Consider the following 17,167-nt stretch of genomic DNA (forward strand, 5'->3'; position numbering starts at 1 on the left):
TGTATTTGTTTTCAAATTCCTGTTAGATTTTTTTTTTCAAATATAGTTTTTAATTATCAGTAAAAACATCTTAATGGGAAACGCAACAATTACACCTTTATTTTTTATCACTAAACAGCATTTTGACCAGATGCCTGGATATTTTGATAACTTGTCTTTGGTTTAAAGTTCACCTTTCTCCTTTGCATCACTCTAATCTCTGCTCCATCACCCCAACTTTTTGCTGGATTTGTCATTGTTTGTTTTCAGTATGAGTTTTTTTCTTTAAAGTTAGAAATGTTTATTATCAAACATTTTTTACAGTAAAAATAGAGTTGTACACTAATGCATGTTTTTAATTTAATTGTATTTTTTTTATTTTATTTGTTGCTTAGCAAAGATTTTAAAAAAAGCCTTAGTAGGGGCTTTATAAATATATTTTATTTATTTATATGATTTTTTTGAGAGCTCCCTTCCTATTTACATAAGCACCTTGTTGAATTTATATTTGCTTTGTCTTTGATGTAACTGTAAAACATGACACCTCAGCCTCAAACTGTCATACACCAAAACAAAATTTGTTAAAAAACACTATTTTAAGATCAATTTAAAAATAATATGAGGATTTTCTTTATTTGTTGCAGAGAGCCAAAAAAGCTCTGCCTTTGTGAACAAGGAGTCTGTGCAGAAAGAAGTGAAGACCACTTTGTCCCAGAAAGCCACTCTGAGCTGCGAGGTTGCTGACAGCAAGACAGAGGTGAAATGGTTCAAGGATGGCAAGCAGCTGACATCCAGCAAAACAATCCACACAGAATCCAAAGGCAAGAGCCGTCAGCTGGTGATAGACAGCATGGAGAGAAAAGATGCTGGAGAATACATCTGTGAGGCTGGAACAGAAAAAATGGCCTTTAAGATACATGTTGAAGGTAAGGATTTTCAATACTGAATATATTGATATTAGATGAATAAACCCTCAGTACTTTTCTTTTACTACTTTTACAGAAATCCAACATAAATCAGCCTTCTCCAACAAAGAGTCGGTCCAAAAAGAGGTGAAAGCCTCTCTGTCGCAGAAAACCACACTGAGCTGCGAAGTTGCTGATGCAAAGACTGAGGTGAAATGGTACAAGGATGGTAAGCTGGTCACATCCAGCAAGACCATACATGTAGATGCAAAGAGCAGAGTTCGCCAGCTGGTGATTGACAGCGTAGAGAGAACGGATGCTGGAGAATACATCTGTCAGGCTGGGACTGAAAAGTTGGTCTTTAGGGTTCATGTGGCAGGTAGGAGGAAACAATACAGTACTTATTACTATTGTTGGAATGTAATATTATGTCAACTATCTTTTATAGCTTAAATAAATAAATATTCATTTGCTATGAAGGGAACAACAAAAAAGACAGAGGAAACTTTCAGACTGAATCAGTAAAGATTTGGCTTTTTCAAAGGGTTAAATAAAATGGTAAAAAATTTACATTCTTACATTAAAGCTGAGATTTTCAAAAAGTTGCCATTGTTTCTAAATGTTGCATGTCCCAAATGGGACATACCGGTAGGTTGAAAGCTTAGCTGGATACAGAGGAGTAATGACTATAACTCATTCAGAAGAAAATTCAGACTTTCTCACAGTGTGAAAGATCTGCAGACATGTTAAAAAAAAACAGATCGTTTTTTTAGCCTCCTGCATCCGTGTACTTCTTCTGAGTCACTGATTCAAAAAATATTTAACTATGCTTAGACATAATGTCTACGCTGAAGAGTTACTCTGAGTACACTGGAAAAACAATCTAAAAATAAGTTAAAATTTCTTAAATTAGGTGTATATACCCTTAATTTAAGTAGGTAAATGAGATAATTTGCCAATACAATGAGAATTTCTACTCTTAAAATGAGATAATTAGATAACATGCACTTAAAATAAGACAATGCAATTGTGTTTTCTTATTTTAATCTAAATTGTCTTGTTCCATTGGCAAAATGTCTCTTTTATCTCGTCAATTTAAATTTTAGATTTTTTACAGTGTAGGTACCACCACTGTAGCAATGGTATGTTCACAAATGACCTACATTTTAAACTTCCAACCAGCTGAACTGTCCAATACTTGTCATCAAATGGTTTCTTAGTGTGTTTTTAGCTAAACGATACTCTGGTAAAGCCTTTTTAGATGAACTGAAGCACACTTTAATTTGAAACACTTTTATCATTTGCTTTCTAGAGCCTCCAGCTGTTTTCTCCAACAAGGACTCAGTCCAGAGAGAAGTAAAAGCTGCTCTCTCTCAGAAAGCCACTCTGAGTTGTTCCGTTTCAGACTCTAAGATGGAGGTGAAGTGGTTCAAGGATGGGAAGCTTCTGACCTCCAGTAAGGGGATCCTCATTGAGTCGAGGGGAACAACTCGTGAGCTGGTAATAGAAAAAATGGAAAAGAAGGATGCAGGGGAATACAGCTGTGAAGCTGGAAATGAGAAGCTGGTATTTAAGCTCCACTTGACAGGTACCAGTTTATTAAAAACATATACTGAAGTGATCATTTCCTGCAACAAAAGATCTAAAACTGGTATTTTTTGTAGATGTGGCTGTCAAGTTCAAGACCAAGCCTGCCAAGGATACAGTTATCATTGAAGCAAATGAAAATATAGTTTTAAGAACTGAACTGACCACAGAGGCTGGAAGTGTGAAGTGGTTAAGAGATGGTGTAGAGCTAAAGGAGAGCAGCAAGTATGAAATACGAAAAGATGGGCTTTCACGCACTTTGATAGTGAAATCAGCAGAGACCAAAGACTGTGGAACATATTCCTGTCAAACTTCCAATGACAAAGTGGAATTCAAAGTTCAGGTTAAAGGTGGGTCAGATTAAAGTGTTTCTGCGTCTGTCCTTGGACATATTTAAAATTCTTTTCACCTGCTACCCTCTGTTTTCATTTCAGATTCAGCTTTGAAGTTTGTTGTTCCTTTGAAACCTGCTACGGTGGAGTTAGGAGGAACTCTTAGCCTAATTTGTGAGCTAAATCAGGTCTCAGGGGATGTTGTCTGGCAGCATGAGGGGCATGAAATTAAACCTGGAAACAGGCACTGTGTCAGAACAGATGGAGCAAAAAGGGTCCTCACTGTGACGGCGGTTACTAAAGAAGATGAAGGAGAATACAGCTGTGTGTGTAAGACTGACAAGACATCTGCTAAAGTATTGTCTAAAGGTAATGACCTTCACTTTTCAAGACTGAAATCAGGATATGACTGTATTTAAAGGTGCACACCAGGATTATATTGATTAATTTCATAGACTAGCTTTAATTTCAATCATTTACTCTCTTTGAAGATCTTAATTTAAAGGACAATGAAATTCGAGCTTTTAAACATGCTTGTAAATCTATCACTTTAACAACAAACAATGAAAATATAACCAATAGATATTTGCCGCTGGGAAACCAGTGCACTCCAAACAGTAACATATTTTTAACGTGATACGTATTTTAGGAATACTGTCAACTATTAAACACATGAAATTTTATGATATGTGTTTAGGTGTTTTTTGCTTGCTTGTTTTTGTGAAGAATGTCAGGGAAGACTAAGTCTGAACTCTAATGGTTCAGATTTTACGTGATAACTTGGAAAAATGAAGTCTTCCACCACAAGTGAAAAAGCATTATTTTCTTTTTTGTACGAATTTTGAAGAAAGATATTTGAAAATGCCACAGTGCAATCCATATTTGTTTTCCTATTATTCAATTTTGCCATCATTGTTCCATTGCCAATGAAAAAAAATACATCATTAGATAGCATCTTAAAAACCTTCTTAATTTATTTCAGCTCCAAGACTTGTGAGGTTAACCACTAAACTGAACAATGTTGCCGCAATGGAGGGAAAGGATGCCATTTTCAAATGTGCCGTCACCCCGGCTGACGTGAAAGTCAAGTGGTTCCACAACAACATGCCCATCACTGCTGGGCCCAAGTACAAACCTGAGCATGGAGGAGGGAGCTACTCACTTACCATTACATCGGTCACACAGAAAGATGCAGGAGAAATAAGTGTGGATGCAGAAGGCAAAAGCTGCAAAGCAACTCTTCAAGTGCAGCGTAAGACTGGATATGTTTGCTAAAATATCTGCAGTAATTTTCAGTTTCCAAGAAATCTAAATACAGTAAATGATTACATCCACCTCTTGCAGGTGAACCTGTCGTGTTTAAGAAAAAGCTGGAAAACCTGACAGTGGAGGAAGAAAGAGAAGTAAAACTGGAAGTGGTGCTCAGTAAGCCTTCAGATGAAGTCAAGTGGATGAAGAACAGTGTCGTACTGCAGCCTGAAGGAAACATAGAGATTAGAGTTGAAGGCATGAAGCAGACCCTGCTTTTCAAGAAAGTAACGTATTCTGATCGCGGCATATACTCTTGTGAGACTCTGGATGACAAGACCCAGGCAAAGCTCACTGTTGAGAGTAAGAATATTCCCTAATACGACTTGTGAGGAGAATATACTCAATATACCATGTGATATACTAACGAATGTACTTAAGGCTATCTTCTCAAAATGTGTAACTTCAGTACTGTTTTGCATTTACAAGTCACAGGGTTTTATTTATTTATGCTTAATTATAACACCAGATGTTTGTAGATTAACAGAAATCTTGTTTTTCACTAACTAGAGCTTCAGCTTTTATGTTAGGAAACTCCATTCAGTTAAAGGGGTCATAGGATGCAAAACCGAGTTTCCATTGTCATAGATGAATAACGATAGTTCAGTGGGTGAAATGGACGTACAGAGAAGTTCCAACCCCATCGACACCTCCTTTCTCTGCAAATCTCACAATTCCAAACTTCCACCATAAAACGGGCAAATACAAACGAACCCCCGGGTTGACGTAAACTCGAGGATGTTGCCTTATTTGGTTCTGGCCTGTATTTTTGTCACGCCCCGAAATGGACATACAGACCAGCCCACTGGTTCACTGGCCCAAGAACATGAATACAAGTAGATGTAAGACACCAGTTTAGCTGTTTAGCCTACAGTTGGGTTTACTTCTAGAAGAATTACAAAGCAGGCAGTTTTTGATAATGAGCCAGACCCACGGGCGTAAATGCAGTGTTCCAGGCTGCACATAAAAAAGGGAAAATTTTCACAGTCTTCCCAAGGATCCGAAGACTCCACAGGCATGGATTATTTTTGTGTATCAGAAGATCTTGTCAAAGTTTGATGCTAAGCTGTTCAAGCTGCTATGCCGCTGACCGAGCCATCAGCTCCGGGGCTGGTCTGGGTCTGGAGCCCCCCGCCTGCCTTACCATGCTTCCCCCCGCCTGCCCAGAAAGGCAGTGGTGGGAGCACGGGGATGTGGCTACCATCACCAGGTTGGGTTCGGTCACTCCTTCCCCCGCTGTTTCCCTACCGCTGTTTGCCAGGCTTACCGGACCAGCCCTGGAGCTGACGGCTCGGTTCTGCTGCACTGTAGTCGACCAAAATCCCAGACGATTTTGAAATTCCCCTGGGACATTTTTTTTTAGGTATGAAAAGTAGGACATGCTGGAAAAAGAGGACGTCTGGTCATCCTACCATATAAATAATTTTGATGTTTCAGTGAGTGAGTACTTGTTGCTATGATGTGTCTTTGCTCAGCAGCTTTGCTCGTTGTACACCAACCAATCAGCACTCATCTAAATATTCATGAGCATACCATAAAAGGAAGAAATCCTGTCGTTTCATTCTGTGGCTTATAATCAGGCTTGCATTAGGGCTCATAGAACATCAAATATGCCATTTTCAGCCCAACCAATGTTACACACCCTATTCAGAGACCTTAAGGACCAGCACCAAATACCCTATATAATCATTCTATGACCCCTTTAAGGTTGTTCTGAGGAATGATCAGATTAAACTGGATTGTCACAACAAAACATTTTATGATTATTCAGGGGGAAGAGTTAGAAAATGGCATCAATATAGTTTTGCCATGCTGATAATTACAGAGCAGATAGTTGACTCTAAAAAGAGTGAGGCTTAAAATTATTGTCAACCATAATTACCTCCTAAAAAACATCTGCTGTCTTAATTGCTTTTAAACAGAAAAGCTTTGCAGGCATGTTGCAGTTAGTAAGACAATATTTAAACCCAGCATTTATTGAATTATCAACAATTTAAAGGGTATAATTTGAATTGCAGACATCCCAAGTCTCCTGGAAGTTCCAGGAGTCTCCCTGATATAGATAGTTGTTCAAGGATGCTCTCAAGTCAGATAAATATCCCGGATTTTAGACTATGTGAGGTGGTGTTTTGTTAATGCGAGTGAGAGCGTGCAGGCAGTACAATAATTGGTGCACCATATGCAGTTTAGAACTACTTCAATTGCATGGACATGACAAGAGAGAGTGGGTAGGGAGAAGTTTACTATAAATAGTGCTATAAATAGTTACAGCTTGCGTTTGTTTCATATTCAAGTGTTATTAACTTAATTTTATTCTAGAGGTGAAATATAAATACCTAACAACACAAATGCAGTAAAGTTTATGGAAAACTGTTATTGTCATTTTCCATACTTTCTCAGTTTGTCATTGTGTTTTGATCCCAAAATGTTGTGTTCCTCTTCAGTGAAGAAGATTCAGTTAATAAAACCACTAACAGAAACTAAAGCTCATGAAACGGAGACAGTAACACTTGAAGTGGAGCTGAGTCAGGCTGATGTTGAAGGCTCGTGGACCAGAGATGGGGCCAAGTTAAAGTCAGGAGCAAACTGCCGCATCACAACTCTAGGGAAGAAGCACACCCTGACACTTTCCAATCTGAAACGGGAGGATGCTGGGATGATTTCCTTTCAGGCAGAAGGAGTCCATACTTCAAGCAAACTGATTGTCACAGGTAAATTATGCTGCCTGTTAACACTCCTCAAGAAATTACTGATCATTTAGTCACTGCCACATTTTGACTAAATGTCCCTGTCCTAAAGAACCTCCTGCTCTGATCTCCAAACCTATCATGGACATCAATGTTCCTGAGAAGGAGAAGGCAACTTTTGAATGTGAAGTGTCTAGAAACAATGCAGAAGTTAAATGGTTCAAGGTAAAATGTTACATGTGCAGTGTTTGCAAATGAAAATAATTTAATTCAAAAAGTAAAGCATTGTTCTAATATTTAAAAAAACAATGTTTATAAAGGATGATGTTGAACTGAAGCCAGGAAAGAACTTTGCTCTTCATTCCTTGGGCCGAAAGCGAACATTAGTCATCAACAAATGTACACCTGAAGATGGAGGAACTTATATCTGTCGGACTGCCGATGATAACACCTCTGCTAAGCTCACTGTTCATGGTAATTATTGAACTACAAACTTAAAACTGTGAGAATGCACTTATTTGGTTGTCTCTAAAATGGGTTCTCAATATGCCCCCCACAGCCAGAGACATCAAGATTATTAAGAAACTAGAGGATGTAGAGGCTGTGGAAAAGGAGAGCGCTTCTTTTACCTGTGAAATCTCTCATGATGATGTGGAGTGCAATTGGTTCAGAGGAAATACCAAAATAAAAGCCAACGACAACATCAAGATGAGACAAGAGGGTACATTTTAATAACGTAATGCTATTGTGACTTTTAAGTAAGTTTTTTCTTTTATAGAAAATGTTTTTATCATCTTACAGGTAGGACTTATGTACTGCTCTTTAAGTCTGTGACGCCTGAAGACATGGGTGAAATTAGATTTTCAGCTGAAAAAGCTTGTTCAACTGCAAAACTTAAAGTCAAAGGTAGGCACTTGATTCCTGCATATTGGTTACAGATATTTTCAAAAACATTAGAAACTGTATGGAGAATGGCATGAAGTATTAACGACTGTGTTGTAGCATTGCAACTCATTAACCGCATTCACAAAAGTCTTTAGTGATAGCTTACACCTACCAGTATATGTTAAACATTACTCATCCAATTGATCTAAATATGCTAATGACAGCAATCTTATATTCTAGTTCTTATTTTGTATAATAACATAATGTATGATTATAATATTATATCCTCACATTACTTGGCTTAGTATGTATTTTGAAGGAATAAAAAACATTGCATCATTCCGACAGTTTTTTTCTGATCGGTTCGACTGTCCAGTTGCAACATGCATTATTTTTTCTTTCCTCATTGAGGCCTGATGGCAACCCAAATACAAATGAACAGATCCAAACTACAGGTTTTATACATCAACATTCATGAATCTTTGCAAGAAGTCAACTAGTTTGCTGATTTACTGTGGGCACCTCTTTGTGGGATTATCTAGTAATTTTCACTTATTGCCATCAATGATTACTTTCTATTATGCAAAACAAATCTGTTAGTGACATGAAGTCATTTTTTATCCTAGACATTTGCCTCTTGTTTCATTGTTATCATGTTTTAGCTCTGCTTTCTCTGGCAGTGGCATCATTAAATGTTTGTAAGCAGCCGCACTATCATAAGCTTTGATACTGTACTTTGCACGAATCGGCCTTTTCTGTGTCACAACTATTAGTCATCAATCACACCATATTCATGTTACCATAGAGCTTCCTGTGAAGTTTGTGAAGAAACTCAGAGATAAGATTGCCATGTATAAGCACCGCGTACATCTTGAGTGCCAAGTTTCACGTGTCAGTGCAAAGGTGAAGTGGTTCAAAAACAAGATGGAGATCAAACCCAGCAAGAAGTATGATATCAAAAGTGAAGATGTGTACCGTAAGCTCACCATCAACGACGTGGACTCTCATGACGAAGACATGTATACCTGTGACGCTGAAGATGACAAGACATCCTGTAAACTTCTCGTGGAAGGTAAACCTCAAAAAACAGTAAAAGTCACTTGTAGTTGTACTGTTGTAAATAAATACACCACAAAAACAAGCCATCAGACTGCAAGTCAATGAGGCATAGATCTATTTGCCAGTGTGACATAATCTACTAATGTAATACTCAAACATTTACCAGTCTGTAATTTTGTTTATTTTCATAACAAAGCTTATCAACTAATTGACTGAGATCCAGCATTTCATTGTCCTATAACTCAAATAACAAGTTTTGAACTACTGTGGTAGAATTTATCTAGGTTTAGGTTCCCAGGTGAGACCTGGGTATTTTGCTAAACTCCTTTGGGGACTTGGATACTTTTGTGGGCAATGATGAGTCATCTTTAGGTAATAAGTTGGAAGAAACAGCCTTCCCTTTCTGAATCAAAGTTGTATTTAATCAGATTCCCACTGCATTAAATTAACACCATTTTCAGCACAAAGTGATCAATAAAAGGATCTGAAAACAGGGCAAACATTGATGGTCAGTTTTTTTTGTTTTTTTTTTGTGATATATTCTGGACATCCAGATAAGAGGAGAAAGGTTACTATGGTGATAACCAGTGAATCAGATCTTGTGGTGATGCAGGTTCCTGGATAAACCCGGGAAATTTAAATGAGTGATGAGTCTAAACTGGAAATGTCCAGCAGAGGCATTTTAATTTACTGCTCCGGTTAAGATTAACTCATTATCAGAGAGAGGTCAGTGAAATGGAATATGTTGAGGAATCATACTACAGATGCCATTTTAAGAACTTGCAGGAGGGAATTTCTATCTTGAGAAAATCATGAAAAAAAAAGATTTGCTTCCCAACAAACCCCCCATCCACAAATATTCAACTGTATGGCTTGATTATGTAATGTAGCAGGAGAATCAGATGAAAAAGTAATATTGGCTATATAACACCCATGCAGTTTATAAAATAACCGAATATGTAAAAGAGAGGCCTATTTAGGACTTGTACAGTAGGGATTTTTATTTTTATTTTGGATACTTGGATATTTCAGTGATGCTGTTTTAAATCGGTTAGTTATTTAACATATCAACAAATGATGCTTTGATTTTCATTTTCACATTAGGGGAAAAAAACATGTGTTTTATCTTTGGTTATATATCTAACTAACTATTCAATTAATAGTAGTTACCTTCATTTGCTGTTTTTTTGTCAGTTTTGGTTTACAACCAAACACTCATGATCTTTGTACGATCCCTACAGAGCAGTCCATCAGTATTGTGCGGGAACTCGCCGCTGTTGAAGTAACAGAGCCCTTTGCAGCTGTTTTTGAAATTGAAGTCAGTGTGGAATTAGTGAAGCCTCCCATTTGGACTTTGAATGGAGTTCCTGTGCAGGAGGGTGCTGACGTTGAGATGGAGAAAGAAGGCACCATGCACCGTCTCACTTTTAAAAAGACCAAAGCATCAATGACCGGGCCTGTGCAGTTCACTGCAGGAAAGAGCAAATCTGTTGCTCAGCTCAAAGTCAAAGGTGACCATTTTTTAAAGCTAGAGCATGAATTAGTACATTTGGTCATTTTCTGTGATAATACTCTTATCATGTATTTTTCTGTATTTTTAGAGCGTCCACTTGAGATTATAGAGCATATTAAAGATGTAAAAGCAAAGGAAAAAAGCTGTGCATTGCTCTCTTGCAAATTTTCCGCTGCACCTAAAGAGGTGAGGTGGTTCAAGGGACAGGTTCCTCTGGCAGCATCAGATAAATACACCCTAAAGCAGGATGCTACGAGGGCTCAACTTACTATTCAAAAGTTGACTGAAGAAGACAGTGGGGAGTATCGCTGTCAATCAGGCCCTGCTGAAACCAAAGGGACTCTAACTGTTGAAGGTGTGATTAATACCTTATAGAAATATATAGACCCAGAGAGCTCATTATCCTACTCAATCTGCTTTTTTCTTTCAATTTCTCAGTCCGGGACATAAAGATCACCAAACACCTGGTTAATACAGAGGTTGACGAAGACAGCGATGCAACATTCACATGTGAAATTAACTATACTGATGAAGACGCACAGTGGCTCCTGAATGAGAAGGTGCTATTCACCAATGAAGTGAACACCATCACACATGAGGGCATGGTCCACAAGCTCACCCTGAAAAACCTGGCACCTCAGGATGGGGGCACTATCACCTTTCAAGTGCGTAAAGTGAAAGAATCTGCAGAGCTGAAGGTTAAAGGTAAGGGCTGCCATTGACTGTATTTAAATGATTGTCTTTGGTTTCTTAACTTATTTATGTGTGAAAAAAAAACAGATGAAACTACAGTGCATTCTTAAAGTGTTCATATTCTTTGAGCTTTACCATATTAGGTCAGGGTGTAAGATTACCTAATATAGAAAAAAAAAAATTTTTTTCTGTCTATCACACACAATAATGCATGATTCTGGAGTGTAAGAACATGATTAATACTGAAGATTATGTCTACATATTTTTCCCTTTTTCTTAAAATCTAAAATATATTTTTTCCCGTTTTACTCCAATATCTGTAAAACATTTCCAACTGAATCAATTACCATGAGAGATCACCCGATTGGTAAAAAAACAAAAAAGAAGAAAAAGTAATACGTCTGCCGATGTGTTGTTTAAATTTACTGTAAATATAGATGGTCTTTGAGGCCCTCAAACAATAGTAAGACATTTTAAATGGGAAAAACAGTATATGAAATCAAGATGTATGGGAAGAAAAACAATATTTTAAACATTGAATTGTTCATTTAACTCTGTTTAATCCAAGTAGACAATGAAAAAAATACAGTACTTAGTTAGTCATAGGCAGCCATCTTAACTGACCAATTACAAAAGATGAGGATTAATCGAGGAAGAAGTCAAGTTGTCCATGTTAACTTTGGAGTAGCTGGAAAGATCTAAAACCTCAGGTGGGATAATCTGTTAGGTGGATACTAATTGTACTGTACATGCCAAACATGTAATGTTTTTAGTCGAGTAGTGGGAAGAAAACCAGTGTTAAAAGAAAGCTATTAAAAAGTTTCTTTCAAATATAATAGAGGGCCAGATGTGTCCCTTAAACTTACAGTCAGAGCTATGATGGAATGATTTTAGATCATAGAATATTATGTTTTAAAAGTATCTACTTAAGATTTAAAACTCTTTTAAATTCAGAGTTTGTTGCTAGAGAAACTGAATGTATACAGATGTCCTTTTTGCAACCTAAATAAGGTTAAATTGCTTTGTAATGAAAAAGAGATAAAACTATTCAGTTCCTAGATCTGCAAATCTAATACTGGCGATAGACTCCGAATGAGTGTAACTACATAAACAGGTATAGCTCCACATCTGCCTGAATAAAAATGAATGCTACAGTTTTAGATTATTCTTTTTATGAAATGTTCAAAATAATTTTACATTTACTTCCTCTTTGTTAGGCTACAAAATAAAATCCCAGTTGTAATGACTCAGAACAGTGGACCCCTATCCGGCCAGACAGACAGTGGAATAACTTCAAAAGGCGTTTATTAAAACACTAACGGTTAGAGGATCTGCAGCAGGAGCGACTAGGGGGTCTAAGGCAGGTAACTCTAAAGGAAGGAAAGACAGATTAGTGATCATGAAAGCCTGACGAAGGAAGATCTAAATGCGTGAGTCACTAACCTGGTTATATAGTTCAGTCCATGCCCAGAGAAGGAGATAGATACCACCTGGTCAGGTGACAGTTCGCACCGGTTGCCGCACAGAGAGTTCCAGAAGACGAGCCTGGAAGGACACACAACTGACTGAAAATGAGATCTGAACAGACGAAGGAAGGCTGGATAATCTAAATGGCGAAGTCAAGACGCAGATCACGTTCAGTCCACAATAGGATCCAACAGAATCTGAAGACAGGTCAGGCAAACAGATAAGAACAGAGACAGGCAAGCTCAAACGTCCGAATACAAAAATTAGTCAGGATCAGGCAATCAGAATGCTATTAGTAACCTTAAAAACTCTCAACACCAAAGGCTCAAGAATAATCTGGCACTGATGGCTGCGACTAAGCAGTTTAAATAGAAGCAGAAGCAGGTGAATCAGATAAGCAGTGATGAGAAAGAGGGCAGACTTAGACAGGTGAATAAAATGAACAATTAAGCCAGCATCAGTGCCAAGATCATTACACCAGTAGAAAATATCACAGGTTGTGGTTGTAATATCACAAAATGTGAAAGATTTAAAGGGTTTAGATGATTTTCATAGCCCCTGTACGAGTTTTGTGTAAATATAAAAAAGCTTATTTCTAGACTTAACACAGTGAAGACTGAGATATACTTTGTCTGTTCTTTTCTCCTCCATTTCTCTAAATTCCCTGCAGAGAAACGAGCCGTTTTCCTTAAGTCGCTAGATGATGTCACGGGAGAGGAGAAAGGCATGATAACTTTGGCATGTGAAGCAAACAAACCAAGGGTTTCCCCAGTATGGAGAAAAGAAGGTAAAGTCTTAAAAGCTGGATCAAAATATGAGCTCCTTCACACAGGAAAGTCTTTGGGACTGATCATTAAGGATGTCACCAAAGAAGATGCTGGAGAGTACAGTTGTGATCTTGGCACAGAGGTCACTAAGTCAAAGGTCACTGTAAGAGGTGAGTACTTTTGTGGTTTAGCAATCTACAGTCTTTTAGGTAAATAAAACTTTGCTTATAAAGATATTTTTTTCTTTACCTAGAAATTGGTATTGGTATCACCAAGAAACTGAAATCCGTTGAGGTGAATGAAGGAGACGCATGCAGCTTTGAATGCATTCTGTCACGTGAGAGCATTGATGACTGCTTGTGGTTAGTCAATGGTAAACCGGTTACAAACGGAGGTCGCTTTAAGATCACAAGTCAGGGACGCAAGTACATGCTGACTGTGAAGGATGTCACCCCTGCTGATGCGGGAGAGGTGGTCTTTAGCATTAAAGACCTGAACTCCAAAGCAACACTAAAAGTGGAAGGTATGCCACATCATAAGCTTCAATGTAATCGTTTCTCTTGTGTTTTTAAAGGTGTGCAATCTATTAATGTAAGTTTAAGTAATCTGTGCTCAAAGACCTACACTTAGAATCCATCAGTTTAAAATATAAAATTAGATTTGGTGTACTGATTTGCTGTCATGTGTTGTAATGATGACCTGAACAAAACTACAGGTGTTCTGAGATTTAAAACAAGGAAGCGAATGGAGCCCTGCTTCATCCGTGTTCACAGATTTATATTAAGTTCACGGCATAGTCGGCAATTAGAATAAATGGCTTCCTAAAATTATGTCTTTAACTAAAAATGCATGTTTTCATTGGACAGGAAAAGCATCATCCCTTTCAAACGGACTTCAAAATGTATCTGTTGTTTGTGGTGAAGATGCAGTTTTTACCTGTGAGGTGACCCATGCTAATTCTAATGTAAAGTGGGCCAAGGACGGTAAATCCATCAGAACAAGTATGAAGTATGAGATCAGTCAACAGGAAAAGGTCATGAAGCTGACCATACACAATGTGTCTGCTGGAGATTCTGGAGAGTACAGCTGTGAAGTTGTTGGAGGTGCAACCACACGAGCTAAACTGGAAATTAAGGGTAAGAATGGAATGAGCAATCTCTGTGAATTTTTTCTGCATAGCTACAACTGACAGGTATACTTTGTATCCATTTCTATATAAATATATATATATATATATATATATATATATATATATGATGTTCTGTATTAAATCTGTAGTAAAGCTGAAATTGCCTATTCATCTTACAAAATCATCTGAATGTTTTCAAGAAAAAATGTTTAGAGTAAACCACTGTCAATAACCGCTTGAACTGAAATCAAAGTTAATTTAACAATCAATGTTTAGGGTTTTTTGTCATGCTTGATGGTAAGGTGAAACTGAAATGAATAAAGTAGAAAACTTACTAGTAGTGTGGCACAAAAGGATATAAAGCGCAGGCAGAAAACAGACAGATTGGTGGAAGAATAAAGGGTAGTCAAGGGGGCGTCTGAGCTGTGGGAAGGAGTGTACTTAACAAGAATTGATCTGAACAGAGATATAAGGAAACCCAGGGGAAACGCTAACAGAAAGGAAATAAAAGTGCAAAGTGCACGTGAAAGGACTAAGAAACTGCTGAAGAATAGGACCTACTAAAATGGCATCATAAACAGCAGTGAAAAGAAGAAAACACAAGCATAAGGGAAACCCCCAAACTCCAACATCTAGAGAACATAAAGTTTGACGTTTGTGGATGTTATAGATTTCAGTTTCTTAAGTAGGGCTGATCTTATTTCAATTTTGCGTTGCACTAACTCACTCCAGGGTTTCATTTCTTTTCATAACTGTGAAAGCTTTATGGCGGCGAACCCACTTCAAGCTTATTAATGCTAACTAAACCGCTGGAGTAAAAATTTAAATGTCTTATTTTTAAAAGGACTGAATGTAATAGGACCAACACAGAGTGGCCCTGCAATTTAAAATTTCTGTTTGTTAAATTGTGAATACATTGAAAATGCAATAAGTGCCCAGTCCTAGTCTTAACATTACTTTCTGTCATGCATTTATAAATGATTTACATTCTTTGGTTTAATTGTTAAGATAAATTTGTACATTTACTATAACACAGCTCTGAACATTTGTCTTACATTAAATCAGACTGATTTTTCATGTTTCAGGCCAAATAAACCATGAGGCTCACCATAATATAGTGAATACAATGGAGATCCAAGATGTTCCTAATGTTTTGAAACTAACAATTTTGCTTTTTACCAGAACCGGTCCATAAGTTCACTAAAGTGCTTGAGGACATCGAAGCAGATGAAAAGAGCTCTGTGACCTTGCGCTGTGAAACAGCCCAATCGCCATCCATGGTGACATGGCTGAAAGGCCACACAGAACTGAGAGCTGGAGGTCAATACGAGATGTCCCAGAAGGAGAGAGTCCTGACTCTCATTATTAAACAGCTGGGCGAGGCAGATACTGACATCTATACATGTGACGTGGGCACTGCTAAGAGCATGGCAAAGTTGACTGTGAAAGGTAAGAACCTGATAACTAAAACTCAAAGGTACAGTGGAGGATTATAACACAATTTTGAAAAGACCCACCCACAACCCTGTACCCGCTCCTAAGAGGAAATATGTGGCCATTTCTCCTCGTGCACGCTCTGCTTAAAAGTTGCTTTTTGTATCACTCATATAAGCTTACGTTCCAAAAGAAGATTTGCAATTTTTCCACTATGTCAGACTCACCACCGATAAATGAAAATGGGGACGAGCATGTTTACTTACGTAAAGATACCACCAAAATAATTGACAATTAGGAGATCCACTTATTTTGATGATCCACCCGGAAAAAAGAACCTCCTCCACTATACGTTTAAAATACTTCTGACCCAAACAAACCTAACCTAATATTTTCATTTAACTATATTGGTTTTGTTGCACAGTTTATTTTATGCAGTTCCAATTAATGGTATTACAATAGCTCATTTAAATATCTTTTTTTTGTTGAAATAAAATTATAATTTAAACATTATTTCTTAATTAAAACAAAGCCCCATAACTTTAGCTAAAGAAATTAAAATTTAATTCTTAATACAAATGTTCTTAATAAAAAATAAGAAAGGGATGTGCTTTGGGCAATCAAAGGAGACAAGGAGATTTGAAGCATGTTTGATGTGTATACAGTGATGCACTGTTGTAAGACATAAAAACCTTAAGGCTTAAGCCAAAGTTCAGTAGAAGAAAGAACAGAAGTGTCTAAACCAGGTGAAAATTATGACTTAAATAGACCTTCTGTAAACTACAGATTAAATCCTAAGTATTTAAAGCGAAAGATATATTGGAATATTCTAAGGTTTTTGGTTACCAGAAAATGTGATTATATCCATAGAAAATATAATCCGTAACTGAAAAGTTATTAGCATAGAGTTATGTGTTTTATAACTCCAAAACTTTGAAAAGCATTTTCTTAAATGGAGGAATTAAATAATATATAAAATTTTTGTTTGTGTCTCTTATCTTGATTACGTTCAAAACTTACTCATGCAGCATTGCCAACAACAATTGTGAAACATTTGGAGAGCCAGGAGGCTGAAGAAGGAGCCAGTGTTTCTCTGCATTGTGAGCTCTCCAAACCTGGAGTCCCTGTGGAGTGGAAGAAGGGAACACAGGTCCTGAAGTCTGGAGAGAAGTACCAGATGAAGCAGAAGGCCTCTGTGAATGAACTCATTATCACCAAAGTAGTGCCAGAAGACAGTGGAGAGTACAGCTGTGTGTGTGGAGACCAGAAGACCACAGCCAGCCTGAAGATCAAGGGTAGGAGGAGGAATAATTATCAGCTAACCTTTGTTCCTCTATGTCTTTGTTTGAGCTTGTATGTTATACCTGTCTTGTCTTTTGTGTTAAGTTTTACTTTGTTTATTTACAATGTCCCTCCAGAGTT

General features: G+C 37.4%; 1 protein-coding gene across 15 annotated transcripts in view; it reads left to right on the top strand.

Moving 5' to 3' along the window:
• The window catches only part of obscn (obscurin, cytoskeletal calmodulin and titin-interacting RhoGEF), a 73,461-nt gene that overhangs the window by 15,702 nt on the left and 40,592 nt on the right, over positions 1–17,167 (top strand). For 14 of the 15 annotated variants that reach the window (XM_015398948.1, XM_015398934.1, XM_015398937.1 and 11 more), the window contains exons 13-33: positions 769–905; positions 982–1,263; positions 2,197–2,472; positions 2,549–2,821; positions 2,906–3,172; positions 3,786–4,055; positions 4,148–4,414; positions 6,556–6,822; positions 6,911–7,023; positions 7,119–7,272; positions 7,358–7,519; positions 7,600–7,704; positions 8,489–8,755; positions 9,984–10,253; positions 10,344–10,610; positions 10,694–10,960; positions 13,086–13,352; positions 13,436–13,705; positions 14,049–14,318; positions 15,494–15,760; positions 16,774–17,040. In XM_015398948.1, coding sequence (XP_015254434.1) covers positions 769–905; positions 982–1,263; positions 2,197–2,472; positions 2,549–2,821; positions 2,906–3,172; positions 3,786–4,055; positions 4,148–4,414; positions 6,556–6,822; positions 6,911–7,023; positions 7,119–7,272; positions 7,358–7,519; positions 7,600–7,704; positions 8,489–8,755; positions 9,984–10,253; positions 10,344–10,610; positions 10,694–10,960; positions 13,086–13,352; positions 13,436–13,705; positions 14,049–14,318; positions 15,494–15,760; positions 16,774–17,040 — 4,985 coding nt within the window. The remainder of the gene's footprint in view (positions 1–768; positions 906–981; positions 1,264–2,196; positions 2,473–2,548; positions 2,822–2,905; positions 3,173–3,785; positions 4,056–4,147; positions 4,415–6,555; positions 6,823–6,910; positions 7,024–7,118; positions 7,273–7,357; positions 7,520–7,599; positions 7,705–8,488; positions 8,756–9,983; positions 10,254–10,343; positions 10,611–10,693; positions 10,961–13,085; positions 13,353–13,435; positions 13,706–14,048; positions 14,319–15,493; positions 15,761–16,773; positions 17,041–17,167) is intronic. The other variant, XM_015398940.1, reaches the window with a different exon arrangement.

The sequence above is a fragment of the Cyprinodon variegatus genome, unplaced genomic scaffold, assembly GCF_000732505.1.
Source record: "Cyprinodon variegatus isolate N-32 unplaced genomic scaffold, C_variegatus-1.0 Scaffold974, whole genome shotgun sequence".
In the NCBI taxonomy this organism is placed as follows: Eukaryota; Metazoa; Chordata; class Actinopteri; order Cyprinodontiformes; family Cyprinodontidae; genus Cyprinodon; species Cyprinodon variegatus.